The sequence below is a fragment of the Varroa jacobsoni genome, unplaced genomic scaffold, assembly GCF_002532875.2.
Source record: "Varroa jacobsoni isolate VJ856 unplaced genomic scaffold, vjacob_1.0 scaffold_1377, whole genome shotgun sequence".
Taxonomy (NCBI): Eukaryota; Metazoa; Arthropoda; class Arachnida; order Mesostigmata; family Varroidae; genus Varroa; species Varroa jacobsoni.
In genome coordinates this window covers 145,277-160,722 of record NW_019214279.1, presented here as the reverse complement: position 1 = coordinate 160,722, position 15,446 = coordinate 145,277, and the positions used below count along the sequence as shown (strand labels likewise).

The 15,446-nt window shown below is 38.1% G+C and overlaps 2 protein-coding genes across 5 annotated transcripts; one reads left to right on the top strand and one right to left on the bottom strand.

Annotated features, from left to right (window-relative positions):
* The first annotated feature begins 4 nt into the window (after window positions 1-4).
* Ublcp1 (Ubiquitin-like domain-containing C-terminal domain phosphatase 1) lies at window positions 5-14,817 on the top strand. Of its 3 annotated transcripts, none has more exons than XM_022848790.2 (8): window positions 5-383; window positions 669-852; window positions 11,441-11,574; window positions 11,727-11,892; window positions 12,426-12,578; window positions 12,690-12,772; window positions 13,199-13,377; window positions 14,522-14,817. In XM_022848790.2, exons 1-8 carry the CDS (start codon window positions 378-380, stop codon window positions 14,607-14,609), a joined length of 993 nt encoding a protein of 330 aa, XP_022704525.1. In that variant the 5' UTR covers window positions 5-377; the 3' UTR covers window positions 14,610-14,817. The 3 variants fall into 3 exon arrangements, with proteins under 3 accessions (XP_022704525.1, XP_022704526.1, XP_022704527.1); XM_022848791.2 differs by having other exon boundaries at window positions 6-314; XM_022848792.2 differs by lacking the exons at window positions 5-383; window positions 669-852 and adding an exon at window positions 10,342-10,441.
* LOC111269313 (uncharacterized) lies at window positions 1,579-10,178 on the bottom strand. 2 transcript variants are annotated; one of them, XM_022848788.2, is made up of 10 exons: window positions 10,027-10,178; window positions 8,674-9,278; window positions 7,703-8,040; window positions 6,928-7,427; window positions 6,478-6,632; window positions 5,252-5,473; window positions 4,888-5,034; window positions 3,804-3,972; window positions 3,140-3,279; window positions 1,579-2,665 (listed from the first exon to the last, which is right to left on the bottom strand). In XM_022848788.2, exons 4-10 carry the CDS (start codon window positions 7,238-7,240, stop codon window positions 2,570-2,572), a joined length of 1,242 nt encoding a protein of 413 aa, XP_022704523.1. In that variant the 5' UTR covers window positions 7,241-7,427; window positions 7,703-8,040; window positions 8,674-9,278; window positions 10,027-10,178; the 3' UTR covers window positions 1,579-2,569. The 2 variants fall into 2 exon arrangements, with proteins under 2 accessions (XP_022704523.1, XP_022704524.1); XM_022848789.2 differs by having other exon boundaries at window positions 6,928-8,040.
* Window positions 14,818-15,446: the final 629 nt, after the last annotated feature.

Below are 15,446 nucleotides of genomic sequence, written 5' to 3'. Positions count from 1 at the left end.
ACCAGACTGGCCGAGAGTCGGTTGGTTTAGCGAAATACTTGAGAATTCTTAATGTTGACGGCTTTTTGACAGCATTTTCTAGTTTTCGTTGTAATCTATTTAATTTTGAATATCCTTATACTTATATATATAACTTTCTCATAACGAAGTATCCTTAGATATTTGGTCGATGCGTGTGCGCAATCAGTATATTTTGTTAGCAGTATCGGACACCTTTACGCGGAATGAGTTTCACTCATCGATTGGCAGTAGCACAAATTCGAAGAAGATAGCTTGTCAGCAACGACGAACTAATTCATCAATCTACATCACTGGTATATGTAATACACTGCCAGCATAATAACAACATTTCTTGTGTGTACACAAGCAAACCGGTAATGAATGTATGTTGAGTATAAGATTATCGTCTGGCTTAAATCTGAGCATGTTGTGTAAAAGCTCAACTCTATTTGTGGATCATTTAAAGCACTTGATATTGTTATTATTACTTATATGGTTCCATATTGATTGAAGTGGCAAACTCTCAAAAAAGAATACTCGAAAGTTTTTAGTGTTTGTTACGGTGTCTCCTAAACATTTATTGTGGGGAGTTTATATGACAGGATCTGGACCTTTAAAGTTCGTAAATAAGGAACATTTTTTCTCAAATAATACGGAAAATTTGCAAGTGTTGTCAACGAAAGAAAATGTCAGAAAGTTCTCTGCCAACGTTCGCGGTAAAGTGGTCCGGAAAGGAGTTTCCCATCGAAGGCCTATCTGATAGCACCACACTTGCTGATCTCAAGCAGCTTCTCATGGAAAAGACTGGTGTTCGAGTGGAGAGACAGAAGATCATGGGTCTCAAATGTAAAGGTAGGTTTAAATTTATCGCGATACCACATATTTGCACTACGACATCAAGCAAAATGACGGCAAGGGGCACAGATTCTAAGAATAGCCTTACCTATGTTGTTCTTCAAACTAAAAACCTACTTAAAATGGGAAAGACGTTACAGAAATGTCTAAGAAATGGCTTCAGACTCTTTTTAAAAATGGTCATCTAATTATTCTTTTTCTAACTATTCTCTTCGCATTAATACGCAGAGAAGATTAGTAGTCATAGCGTATCCCCTAGAATATATTTATATACGAATAAAAGAGAACTTTTCAGGAACTAGCTTGAGCGTCAAAAGGGTAGTGTGTTCGAGAAGTATTGAAGAGAAATTTGAAATTTGAGAAAATCTGATGTTTTTAACTGTGTTTGTGTATGATCGAACATTTTAGCCGATACACCATACACAAGCCTAAACAGTTTAGATTTATAGAACAGTATACGTTTTATCTTTCTCGGAAAAACAAACCCTTTTAGGTAGTTGCTTCCATATATTTTTCCGCTGCAAACGCCGTGGGTAGTCTATTACTTTTACTTCTTACTATAACTATTATAGAAAAAAAAAACAAAATTAATTTAAGAAATATGACACGAACGATTTTACCCAGTCAAATAATCGCACCTCTTTAAGAAATTGTTATGCTTTAGAACTTGTCCCAAATACTTACGTAAGGATTGCCCTATTACCTATAATGAATAAACAAAAACCGGTTGTCAATATTTATTCATACAAATTGTGTATATTTGTATATAGGGTTTTCAGTTCAGGTCAGGTCCAGAAGTACAGCTTCTGAAGTTTCTCTTGTCATACGACAGAGGTACATATATACTTGTTATTGTTCATTAGCATTTTATTTATATATTAAGAGTACTTTCTCTGTATAGTGTATGCAAATAATTTTATGCAAACTATTTTACTGTCACTCCTGTTTTCCATATCTTCTCATAAGCATACTTCAAAGCGCATTTAGGTTATATCTGTGCATGATGTGAGTTTAGCAACAGCAATAACAGCATGTGCATTCCATTAAGCCATCGTGACTCATGCATCGCCAATATACAATGAGCTCAAAAATGAAAATATCCAATTAGAAATTCGAATAAAATCTATGCAGAAATATAAAACAAAGAAACTTCGTCATGTCTCACCGCAATAACAAAAATATTATCGTATCATATCTTTGGACTTGAACGTGAAATAAGCCAGGCTACATCGTTGCTTACTTTCAACAGTGGTATATACTTTGAATATACTTTTTAGCCATATATACAATAGCATACAAAGCTCTAACAAGAAACAACGTATATATATATATATATATATAAATGCGTTTTGTATGTGCTTGTTGTTCTACGCCTCCTTAATCTCCGTTCTAATTCTTTTGCGTCACTTACAATTAGTCATGCAACCGGTTGTTGGTGGCCTATTATGCTAACATCGGTGACCTTTTATCTACAACTGTGTTTGTTGACGCATTTTACAGTTATTATAAACGCTTGATATTCAGCGAGTTTTGGCTAGCGATATGAGCGAGTTCTACCATTAACCACGGCCTTGGTTAGGCATTGTTTAATGGGCTTTATTGCCCATTAAACCCCCAAGCGGGGGAGAATGGATTTATTAGAGCTTGGTCTGGTAGTTGTGGCATCTCTTTGATATTGATAGGTGAGTTTACGGTAATGAGGTGAGCATAATGTTCAGAGATCGGTCTCACGAGCGTTGTTAAGCCCGCTAAGGCTTGGACACATAATGAGGGTTTCGCGCGACCCGATCATCTGTCGCGTCGCGAAGACCTAAAACATTAAGAACGTGGTAATATAGTGAGGGTGATTGGAGACGCTGTCTATAGACCACCCATTAGTATGAACAGGAAACGCCATATAACATTCCTGTAGCACGCGATTATCTCTAACCTGCATTGACCTATCTGCACCTAGAATTTAACAGCGCATATTAAGAGTAAACCTACAATGGGGCCTTATGCCGAGAAAACGATAGCAGATTCATTGGAGGATACAGCCTCTAACAAGTCAGTAAAATAATAAAGAGATATATGGCGTTTTTCAACAAAAATGTTAGTAAAAATATCCTAATGTATTTATTAATCTGAACACAGAGCCTTCAAAATTTGTGGAAGAACTGCTATCTTGCCACAGATCGATTTTGTGACAATAATAATCCGTCCGTAATTTTTCGAATAGACCACTAGACCGTAGCGAACCGCTACGGAGCTCTTGCAGTTTGTACTCGGAAGCTATCATTCTTACCTCGGCATTTTTATCGAGCGCCCCTCCAATACAGCACGTGGCTAGTGTGCATGCATTGCATTTAAATGCACATCGGAGGGCCTTAGTAGGTTCTTCGTCTTCTTCGTAGAACTCTGGTTGTATTGTGACGGAGTCAATGCCTGTTACAAAATTGGATATAAATGAAAAGTGATATGCTATTCATCTATTTGTGATGACAAATGCAAATGGACGCGATATGACAGTTTAACGTTCAAAAACAAATAGCCTCCAATGAAAAATAATAATCCGAATAAGGATTCACGTGTGTAAGTGTACGTATTTTGTTAATTTGACCCAATTTCTTGTTTGATAGTTCGCGTTTTATCCTCTAACTCATCCGTTCAACTGAATTCAATTGTGTGAGCTTGTGTTTTTAATAACGCATTAAAGAAATAGATTGTCGGACTGTTATTACATTACATCATGTATCACTGACCTCACGCATCGCTTATAGAGGCACTCGTAGTTACGAGTGTCAAGAGGGCATCTTTGTCATTTTGACATAAAATATTTCCTTTTGTTTGGAAAATTGGACAAAATTGTTATGCTCTGATCACTTTTTTCTAGCAGATAATGAAACATAAGCAGTTTCTGATTTTAGATGTAGAAGAAATTGCTCACTATATATTGATCTGTTGTTTACCGTTTTTGACGAAGAACTCCTCGATGTCAGCTGCAAGTCTTTCGTATTCATATTGTTCGCATGCCCGAAGAGAGATATGGATTGTTGCAATACGCTGGTCATTGTTCAATGTCCAAATGTGCAGATCGTGTAGATTCATTAGTTGTGGGAATTTACGGAGCATCCGCCGCTAAGTAACATGAAACATGTAATGAAAAAAGAAACAACTTTGCTGCTCATAAGGGTATCATTATTATTATTATGAGAACCAAGTGACTCTCGTTATCAATTAAGATCATGACACACGTGTACAACATTCGCACACCTCCTCCCGTAACAATACACTCACCAGACGCTTCTTAATATTAGTTTGCTACTTTTCCCTAATGTTAATTCTGACATTCCTCAGAGTACTCCGAACTCGGGAACTCGAGTTCAGATTTCAAGCCGGTGATAGATGCTCTGTCAGCATATACATTTACAGTACCAGTCACTCACAAGACTGTCTGTCCCTTTTCACCTATAAACACCAAGGGTTCTTGATGTGCTCATTGAGTTCTCGCATGTCGTCTACACGGAGCATACACATCTTAGGTTATGTAAATGTATTCGATTCTTTCTTTGAATCTGAGTCGAAACTGATTCACCTTTTGGCCTGAATCTTACTATCAACAAGTAAACTATTGTACTACCTTAGTTACCCTATTGTATTACACTTTGCTCTTCTTCTTCTGTAAACTCATTGGGCCAATTTAAGGACACTATGTAAGATTCGTTCGGATTGCAAATTCGTTACCTTGATTTGATTGTTTAGTTACCTTCATTCAGCTATTGCACTACTGCAGTTTAGAGCTGCAGCAGAAATCCCACATTCCTGTGCCAATTATCCCGTACTCTCATTGCAGCCAAACTGTTAACGTACAAACACTGACCCGTTTTTTGGCCAAAAAAGTATTTTTTCCATTTACATTGGGGTCAATGAAGATGTTTTTTGTACTTTTTAGCAAACATACCAGTCATCCCAGACATAGTTTCGCGGTATTGTGTTCTTGTCCAGCTACACCTACGCACCCACACAATTCATAACTAGTTTAATTCAGCTTACCTGTAATCCTTCAAGGTCGACGTTGTCTGGTACAGTTTGTAGTAGAATTAGGCCAGAGTCCCTTACATACGGATAGAAGGTGAACAGGATGATTGAAACAGACACGAGAGCAAGACTAGCGTCGATATAGTGAACAACAGAGTGTTCCTGTAATATAAAAGTGTCTTTTCAACATGTCACAAGCGCACACTTACTACAGTAAACTTATGAATAACTAAAAGGAACACTGTTTATAACGGTCCACTATTGAACCGTACAGCCCCGTTTTACCACACTTCTTAGCAATACCTCTTCTAGATATCTGTAGACTTCAATAACTTTACATTGATTTTGTCAAGTTCATGTGAGAGCCTCGTAAATCTACCTGAGCAAAATGTAGTACACAGGCGCATATAATCACAGTTATGCACGATCCCGAAGTACGCAGTCCTTCTGCAAACATTGACCCCTGTGTTCGCTCGGGCTCTTTTCTAATTTGTTCATTATCGTCGCCCTCACTTAGCTGACGGCGCCTTTCACTCCGGCTATGACTACCGCATTGTCTGTCCAAGCCTCCTTGGGTGCTACCGGCCTCGACGAAGTTCACCTAATTTTTACAGGAGGATACAAACAGGTCATAGAAGAGAATTCGAAATTCGGGTCGAATTTATTGAACACTGTTTATTATGTCTGCATTAAAAACTCTGCAAATAGGTATAACCACTATATACCTCCGAAAAGCGCAATCCTGGTACTCACAAGTAATTATCGCGCTTATTTTTGTAAAAGTCTGTCTTTCCATTTTCTATGAAATTTTCCATCCTAAATTTTGAATGTAGTTAAAAATAGGGTTTATATATGATACAATTACAACGGTCATAGTATTTAGGACTTTGTTCCTATAATAAAAAATAGGGTTCATTTCGTGGACCATTTTCTATTTCATATTTTTAGATAGAAACACACAAATTATTATAAGAAATTTGACAAAAATGTTGATTAGTAACATGACAGTTCTTACGTGTAGCGCTTTGGAAAATATGTAGGGATAGCCTGCAGCGTTGGGAAATTTAGAGAAAATTTACAGTTGGAGCAAAAAAGCCTAGAATTACTTTCTAGTTGATTTTCGCCTTATATAGGGATAATTCAGAGCAACTATAACAGTCCGCGAACCGTCATCAAGGTTCATTTATATAAAAAGATATGAAGTATACATCTTTTGGGCCCTCTTCCTTATTTCGCTGTGTAAACAGTTGTTTGATTTGATATCCGATTAACCAAACATAAATTTACGTGGCATTGATAAGAAGTTAGAATAGACACGTAGTTTCATGGCTGCTCCGCATGGAATTCATATTTATTACGGATTTTACGTTTTTCTATGCCTTAGCATGGGCAAACTACAAAAACAATACGTCGGTTTTTGAGCTCATCATGGGCAATGCCATTCGGGTTGTACTGTGAGATGGGTTGCAGCCCATCTCACAGCTCATGCTTTTTACATTTTTCCTGTGGGCTATATAACATACGGTCTGCCAAGCTGGTGAACAGACATGTTCTCCTTTTGGAGGGCCAGTTATTAGAAAACTTGAGATGTTATGTATATCTAACCTGAACTTTATTTCCTCGAACGGTGATAGATGTACCAGGGTGCCGGGTATTATCAGGATCCCAGATGACGAGGTAGCAAAATACATCAAGTGTGAGTCCAAAGAGACCAAATACCATAATCAACAAAGGATAGTGGGGCGCCGTTTCCTCATGGCCTGTTAAGTTAACGACGAAAATTTTGGTGGGCTTAATTTTTTAGTTCTGCTTTAAATTCTCTCCCTTTTTTTAATTCTATATCTAGAAATAGAAGCAGCATTTGGTTAACGAGTTCATATCAGCTGGTCTATAGGCTTGCGTATCAGATGTGCAACAGCTCAATCATGTCAGCATTAATATAATCATACGATTGCGATCATTGCGCGTATTCATAATCATCATTATTGCTAGTGACATTTAATGACAACTGCATAATATGCTTACATAACAGTAAAGCGATTTAAAATTACGCACCGGCGTGTACCAGTGTTTGTATGGCTGTCGTCGTAATGGCGAAACATAGTGCGAAAAGGAATAGAACAGCAACCAGAGTTCCTACGACTTCCGTTCTGGCCCAGCCGAATGTGTTTCGCAACGATGTTCCACGAGATGCAATTCGTTGTGAAATTACGACGAGAACGAGTGACATCCAATTAAACAGGGTCTGATACGCGTTCATTAATAGAGTCAATGAATGCGAAAGGTAACAAGCGCACATTTGAGCTAGGAAGAAGATTAGCACAACGACTGCGAGCGCGCTAGCGCGTCTTGGCTTTGCCGTCATCATAGCAGTAACTGGTATTTGCCGTTTATTCACTATAAGCGAATCGAAAATGATGGTGAAGTTTACTGCGAGGTCTCGAGCAGACGTCTTATTTCTGATCTATGCGGAGAGTATATTAGGCCCGGGTCCTTGTTTGTGATTGTGGCTTAGACGATTTGTTCAGATATAAAGAAACACTAAAAGGAAAGCGCTGCAATCAGCCCAGTCAAGGAGCAAAAAAAAAAACACAATAGTCCAGCAGAAAACTCGTGAATAAGCTGTCGTCATTTAGTTTTTACCCATCCTTACAATTTCACACATATATTCACGAAAGCACAGATACATACATACACACACACACACACACACACATACACACACACACACAAACACAAATTTATACGCTCGCGACGGCACGTGGAGATGTAGCTGAACACGTTGGGTTGAACTAATTGTTTCCAGGACGCTTTATACAGGTCACACTACCTGCCGCTAACACACCACGGCCTGAAAGATTCGTTCATGAAGCTCTACCACCACTTGACAGGTTCAGCTTGCGGCGACAGTGGGCAACTGCAGGGACCAGCGCCCACGGAGAAAGAACCTCGACGAGACACTACTGATATTTCACCGACGGTTTTACGATTTAGCTTCTTCCTCACTAGTCCCCACCAGTGGAGATGCTCGCTAGTGCCGTGTGAACTAACTAGCCCTTCCGTAGCGACCTCTTCAACCGAGCATGTTCGAGCACCTTGCTTAACGCAGTAATCGGTGAGAGATTACTGGCACTTTCAAAGAATATCGTTTACGTAAAGGAAAACTGTCTAAAGGATACAGTGCAACACACAACAAAACGAAGGATAAAGATCATTGTGTTAGAAAAAGTCTATCTTGCTAAATTATTGTGAAACTCAGCCATTTCAAGAATGCTTAATGAACACGCCAAGTGAAGTGAGCCAATGGCAAAATTCATCATTGCATGATCGATTTTGCATCTTGAATTTGGACGGCTGAAAGTATCTACCGATCATCTATCTAATCAAGAAGGCAATAAGATTCGCTTACTTTTAACTTAACCCTTGTATCTGAGGGTTAGATGTACGCTGTTTGGCGCCAAAATGACGTCATCGGTTGGGGACTAATATCGTAATGAAACGTTGCATGATGAAGTACAATTACTGTGTGAACGTATACGTGTCGTGTGTACGTCAATCACAGCCTAAAACCCCAGATATTTTGCATTGGCGGTTCACTATTATCTGTGACCGTACCCGATGCCTTGCAACACAGAATTACGTAGTTCTAGATACAGAAATAGAGTAGGAAACCGTAACTAAATTATTTCTAATATAAGAAATTATCTCGCTAGTGTTTCCTAAATGCTGGAATACATAAAATAGAATTTAAATATAAATTCGAATGCTGTTTCTACGCCTGGAATCGCACTCTTGCGTTACCTGCTTTTGAGCGAAATCTTCGCAGCTCGTTTGCCATCGTTTATCCATTGAACGGGTTATGGTTGCTATAGAGCATTGCCGTATGTAACAGCATCACCGTGCTGGCTGTTACCAGTGATTGGTAACGATGCGATAGACCACCCGTAAACAGTACTCTTGCCGCTGCTGCTTCAAGACAACAGTAGCATCTAAGCGAAAACGAGCCCGTATTGTAGTGGTCGAGTGAGGACTTTGTTGTCAAGATGAAAGATCGCTGTTTGTCCGTCCGGTGTCTATCGGTTCCGTTGGCTTTCATCATCTTCCTGTTCATATTGAGCCCCCAATAGTTGCCGACGCTGTCGTCCAAGTCGCTCGTAAGCGACAACGCCGACGTACATTTCGCTGTCGATCTTGAGCTGTTTAGTTCGTCTGCCGACGTATCTGAGCGGCGCCATAATAGATGTCTCTCTGTCCGTTCCTACTTTTCTAGCTAGGCCCATTTGGCTGTATCTCGCTGCGCCATGGGACGGGGCTCTAATCTACAGTAACACGGCATTGCTTACTCAATGGCTGATTGGTCGTATACCATGTAGCCAATTGTAGTCGTATCGGCTGCGATTCGCGCGCTGTAATATGAGAATATGGACGATAGCACGGAGAAAAATGGCATGAACTAAAAGCACTCCAATCAACTAACTGCAACTATCATAAGAAAACAAAATACACTCTTAGTTGGTGCTTTTAGATGGTTGATGAGGCGGCAGTAATCACACAATGCAACGAAATATAAGCGCGTCTTCATAAAGATAACAATATTTAATCAACTATTGTCATACATTATCTTATGGTTAAAAAGAATCATGTTATTAAGTTACATCAAATGCATCAACTATGTCGAGAAGTACATATGTTAATACTTAAGTAACACGCCCTTCATCAACGCTGATTCTCGGTTCTGGGTCCACCTTAATTAAATGTCCATGATCTATATCGATATATATATATACGAATAGCCCTTGAGATAAAAGCTACACTAATTAATCTAAGCTACGGTCGTTTCATTTCGTAGTAGAGAAATGAAATGATAATGAAACTTAAGTGAGGTAATAATGGGTTATAGAACTTATACAATCTTAATCACGATCTTTACACGAGGCTTTACAAGACGCTCGTTACTATACCCTTAACTTGCACGTAAAACAACTACATACAAAGTGCAATGTTAATAGTATAGAGCAAGCATATAAATGAAAGTGTTCACATTTACATATTCATAGAATGACCGACTATTTTCTTACTAACGAACACCGAAACATATATTAGAGCACTATAAAAAAATAGTTAAAAGCATAAGAACATCAACTAAATACTTACAAAAGTCGTGATGTAATGAAACGTAAGCTCTTCGCGACGTGGTATATTATCCTAAAAATACGTCTATCTAGAATTATGTACGTGATTTTCTCAGCTTATTTAACTTAGACTCATTAAACTATGCGTGGTTACACAAACTAAACGTGCTGTTTCCTTTTGTGGTTCTAATGAACAGATCGTAGAAGTTCAAAATTGATCATAACGAAGCACAAGCGGCGCCAAAACGCCTTGCCAACAGAAGTATCAAGTGAGTCCATCGATTGCAGACGATATTCCTACCCACTGGGAGAGAAAGAAATATAATTTTACCTGCGTCCAAATGGAAAGTAGCATGCTCCTTGACTGGTATCAGCCATGTTTAGACTTAGAAAAAAAAGTGTACAAATGTCGCTGGCGGAAAATTCACCGACCCTTGGTTAGTAAGCTATTCTGCTATTCCAAGAATGATGAAGATAGCTAGAGCTGGAGAATGTAACTGTTCTTCCGACTTGGGTCCGTGCTATAGCGGCGTTGCATCTAATTACATTAGGGAAAACGGTACGGTTCATCTGAAATGATTTTCGAATATAACAGGCAGCAGTGACAGGAGAGCGTATAGTATGTAGTCGCTGCAGCATATAGTTGTAGTCTATGCGTGTGTTTACTGAATCCACAGAGGAGAATGTAGTAATTGGAATAAAAATCTATAGAAGAAATGAAGTATAGCGCTATCAGTTCGTAGTTGACTGAAAATATAAATAATCATTCAATGGACGTTGAACTATTAGATCGAATAAGTTGGAGTTCCCCTGACAGACGTAATGTCTGGGCGTTTCATAAGCGTCTGAAATAATAGCATCCTCATGTCCTAGCTTTGTCTGGACGTAATAATTCATAGAAAATACTTGGCTTACTTCATATATTAATAGAACATTCCGTTTTCAAGTCACACACTATGGATATAAAATTTGACCACCTCAATAAATGGACAAATTTCTAATTATGATTGCAAGGTACTCTACTTGTACTTAGAAGGTGTTTGAAATAACGCTGCTAGATCTAACTCATTGGCACGATATTACGCTGTATTACTATATTACTATAAAAAAATGTCTTTAGTTTTAAAACTGGTTCTACTGCCGTTACCTGTTGCTTTAGACAGCTCGCACCTAACACGTAGATGTGTCTATGCTTGGTTTCGAACCGGCCACCGTGGGTTCCGAGGCAAATACGTAACCGCTGTTCCATTACGGAGACAATTATGCAAGGTGTTTGCATTAAGTGTAGCGGTTTTGAGGATCATTGCAATTTTTATCCATTGAAAATGTTTATGATACATAAACTTTAGTAAGGATTCAGTAACTGAACATTTATTCACTGCGTTCAATTCTCTATATTATACTATATATTTTTATGGATTTGATTTGCGTCTTAGGTCGCCCAGCCGGTGATACGGACTGTCTAAAGGATATGGGCGTAAAGGAGAAACAGAAATTGATGATGATCGGAAGCCTTGAGGAGAGCATACGCGAAGCCGCGAAAGCACCGAATCCCGAAGAAATGCCGGAGGTAAACGTTTTTGAAAAAATCTGTTATTTCCTTTTTCTGTATCTCAAGTGATTTTCATTGAAATATATTTATCGATCTAACCTTCCTTAATAGAAGTTAATGTGGAATTTAATGTTCTCATTCGAGTTGCAATGATGCATTTTCTGTTACAGGTAGTAAATGACTTGAGCATGGAAGAGGACATTATTGCAGTGGCAGATCGACCTGAATTTCTAGACAAAATTCAGAAGCGGGTTGAAACCATTGAGATCAAGGAAATAAACGCACCTCGAGAAGGAAAGAAGCTACTGGTGCTAGATATTGACTATACCCTATTCGGTCGGTATACTATAACATGTATATTATTATATGATACGTTATTATCATTTCATTTTAGTTATCTATTCACAGACTGTGCACTTTAGTATTGCACTTTTACCGTTTTATAGTAAAACATGAATATATCGTCAAGTGAGTTTAAAAACGGTGCTTTTTCAAATAAATATGTTCAGTTTAAAATTCACTGTTATATAGAGTATCAGAGGAAACGGTGAATTGAGTTATAGCGGTAACATATTATGTTAATAATGTATATTTACTATGTTTGTTTTAAAATTCGCGTGACGGGAATTGTAGGATGGTTTCACACTGGATCCACAGCGCGTCAAAGAGAGCCTAGAAAAAAGATCCTTGTCGTTGATACGTGTGATGTAATATTCTTGGATAGGTTAGCGAGTGGTTGCTTTCACTGTCGTGTGAATTGTAACGTACATTTACATCTATTCCCAACGATCCTAAGGCTGTTTACTTTTTGCCTAAGTTGTTTCGCTTTGTCTATGTTTAATATTGTACCGTTTCCTGGTCTTCACCAGACCATAAATCGTCAGCGGAAAGCGCTGCTGAGTTGAAACGACCGTTTCTTCATGAATTTCTGGCTTCGGCGTACGAAGATTATGACATTGTCATATGGAGCGCTACCTCTATGAAATGGGTCGACGTTAAAATGAAGGAACTCGGCGTCACAGGTAAGATGTTCGTTCCAATGTAACAAACAGAACTATATATGCACGATCAAACAGAATGGTTTGATTGACATGTCAGTTCAAACTTCTGAAGTGAACTCCATATACTTTCAGGTCATGAAAAGTACAAGATTCTGTTCCATCTTGACTCATCTGCAATGATCTCTGTTTGGATTCCTGATAAGGGACTTATCGATGTAAGTTTAAGTATTTAACGATTTAAATGGTAATGTAGCTGCCGATGAATATTCAACTAACGCGACAGTGCGTGACAATTCTGAGGTGTAATTAAATTTACATTTGTTATCAATTTAGCTTTGCTACTCAGCACCTATAACACTTGTACCTCACCTGAATTCATCTGATTCGCTCTCAGGAAAGACGCTCCTTGTCCAATTGTGCAATACAGTACTGCGCAATTAGACAAGAGGCAAACTTAGTAAAGCCGTATTTAATCGCACACGTTTCATAAGCTTGAAAGACAGCACAAACGTGGATCTAACTCACTACCGAAAGACTAATAGTTTATAGTTGGTGTGAACGTACGGTATACGGTACGTAGTTGCTATTGTTACGTTGTTCTTTATACCGCTGTTGTTGCTGCTTCTGCCGTGTCCTTAAAGTGCAAACCGCTTGGAGTCATATGGGGCAAATATCCCCAGTATAATCGTCAGAACACAATCATGTTTGACGACGTCTCTCGCAATTTCATCATGAACCCGCAAAATGGACTCAAAATTAAGCCGTTCAGGGATGCCCACTTTACTCGAGACGAGGACAGGGAGTTGATCCAGCTTGCCAGGTATGTGTTTTTTTACTAGTAGAAGATAAAAAAAAATTGCCATAATATGTTTTGACCGAGGATCGTATTTTCATTTGTGGTTTCATTGGTACATTCAAAATAAACTAACAGTCGAAGTTTACTAATATCTTACCAAACATTCAGAACCCGAAACGTCTCAGTGTTCGCTCGAAGCCTGTGAGTAACGAAACCGCCTAGGACTCATTACTATAGTTCCTAAATAAAGGATCATAAGATCTAAATGTGCACGCTTCATTTGGTTAGTAAAGACCTTCCGTTGGTAAGAAACCATATGTCGAATATCTGGCAATAAAATGTCTACTTACCTTGAACAGCTTTTTGCACTCCCAGTGTATCACTGCTCAGTTTAGGTAAAATTCTGGTTTTACTTCCAAACCTTTTCCGTCATACTACTTGATAAACTTGCCATATTCAAAATGCCTCTTAATTCAACAAACAAAGGTAGTTAAGATTAAGCCAGTTTTATTCGATCTACTGTTGTCAGGTTGGAAACACTATTCTGAGAAAGTATATTCTATAGTAGCTTGATACGGTACGTTGCAGTTAGTAAATATGTCAAATAATGCGAAGGTTGTCAAACGAAAACATCCGTAGATTTTCTAACAAACTAGTCACTTTGCCGGTACGTTCTGAGAAAGTCGGTCTCAAGCTCAAAAAGAGAGACAAGGTTAAGGAAGATTTGTAGAAAATAATACATTTAAGTTAAACGCAACAGTTGAAACCTGCAGAAAAATTCACTTCGTAACTGCTTCAACAATGGCAGTCAAAACCTTCAGTATATGTATTAAAAAAAGAGAACGACAAACTCTAACGGAAGCGACCCTGTTAAAGCAACAACATATTTCAAATAAAATCTATACAATTTCATTAACGAGAGGTTCACTAAAATAAACATTATAAGGGTACGCTAATACTTCCGCAGAAAAACAGCTTTGTTGGGGGAAGACTTATTCTCCTATTTCAGAGGACAATCTACACATTGTTGTTATTTTAGTACTAAAATTGTGAGTAAGATTATTAATTTGTAAGTAACCAAAGTATGAAGTCGCTAATACTTATTAGATAAGTAACTAATAATTCATTTTTCATGAATATGTTCATGCGATAATATATGGTCTTCCAGATACCTGAAATGCATTGCTCGCCTAGATGATTTCACGAAGCTACGTCACAGAAAATGGGAACGCTACCTTGACAAGTACGACAAATAACGTATGGAAATAAATTTGAAAGATTTTTTTGCCCAAAACAGCAAATCAACACAAGTTTCATAATTCAAATACTATAAGGCTTAAAAAAGAACCCAAAACTTTGATATCGTTTCCTGGTGGTCTAACAAAGGTCAATAAGATGTATTATATATAAATATATTTTTATTCCAAACTGACATAATAATAAATATGTTCATTAATTTCTCAACTCGTTTTAAGTTTATCAAGGGGTAGTTAAAATTATCAATATTTTACTGTCGCTAGCCAGTTGTTTTCGCTTCCGTGATCGTGCAGCGGTAATGTGTTCGATTATTAAAATTAAGGATAAGTAGGGTCGTCTAGATACTACACGAAGCACAGACCGGCTTTGTTTCATGTTGAAAGCTAACCGTTTGGAGCAATGCTTAATTAAATTTGTACCGAGCGTCAAACCAACATATTTTGTATATATTTATTCAGTTGTCTATCCGTGTAGGAAATGGTGAAGGATTATGGTGAGCCAGAAAAGAACCCCTTTTTGTGATCTACCTTGTTCCGCTCCTTTTTTTTTGGATATTTTACCTTCATTTCAAAAAAAGCAGTGACCGAGTGCTGTTTTAGCAAGACATATTCAATCTACAACTATTCATGACATGCAGAAATCTCGTATGTAGACCCTTTTTCAAGAAATAATGGACAATTTCTCGATAAATTACTTTAATGAAGGGTTGCGCGACATTGATTTGTTTCACAGGCTAGCTCCCAGGCTAGGACGCGATTGTAAATAACTATCCATTATCTAAGAGTGCCGTCAACGCGTTAAGACAAACGCAATGGTGGTTATGAATATGTTTTCCT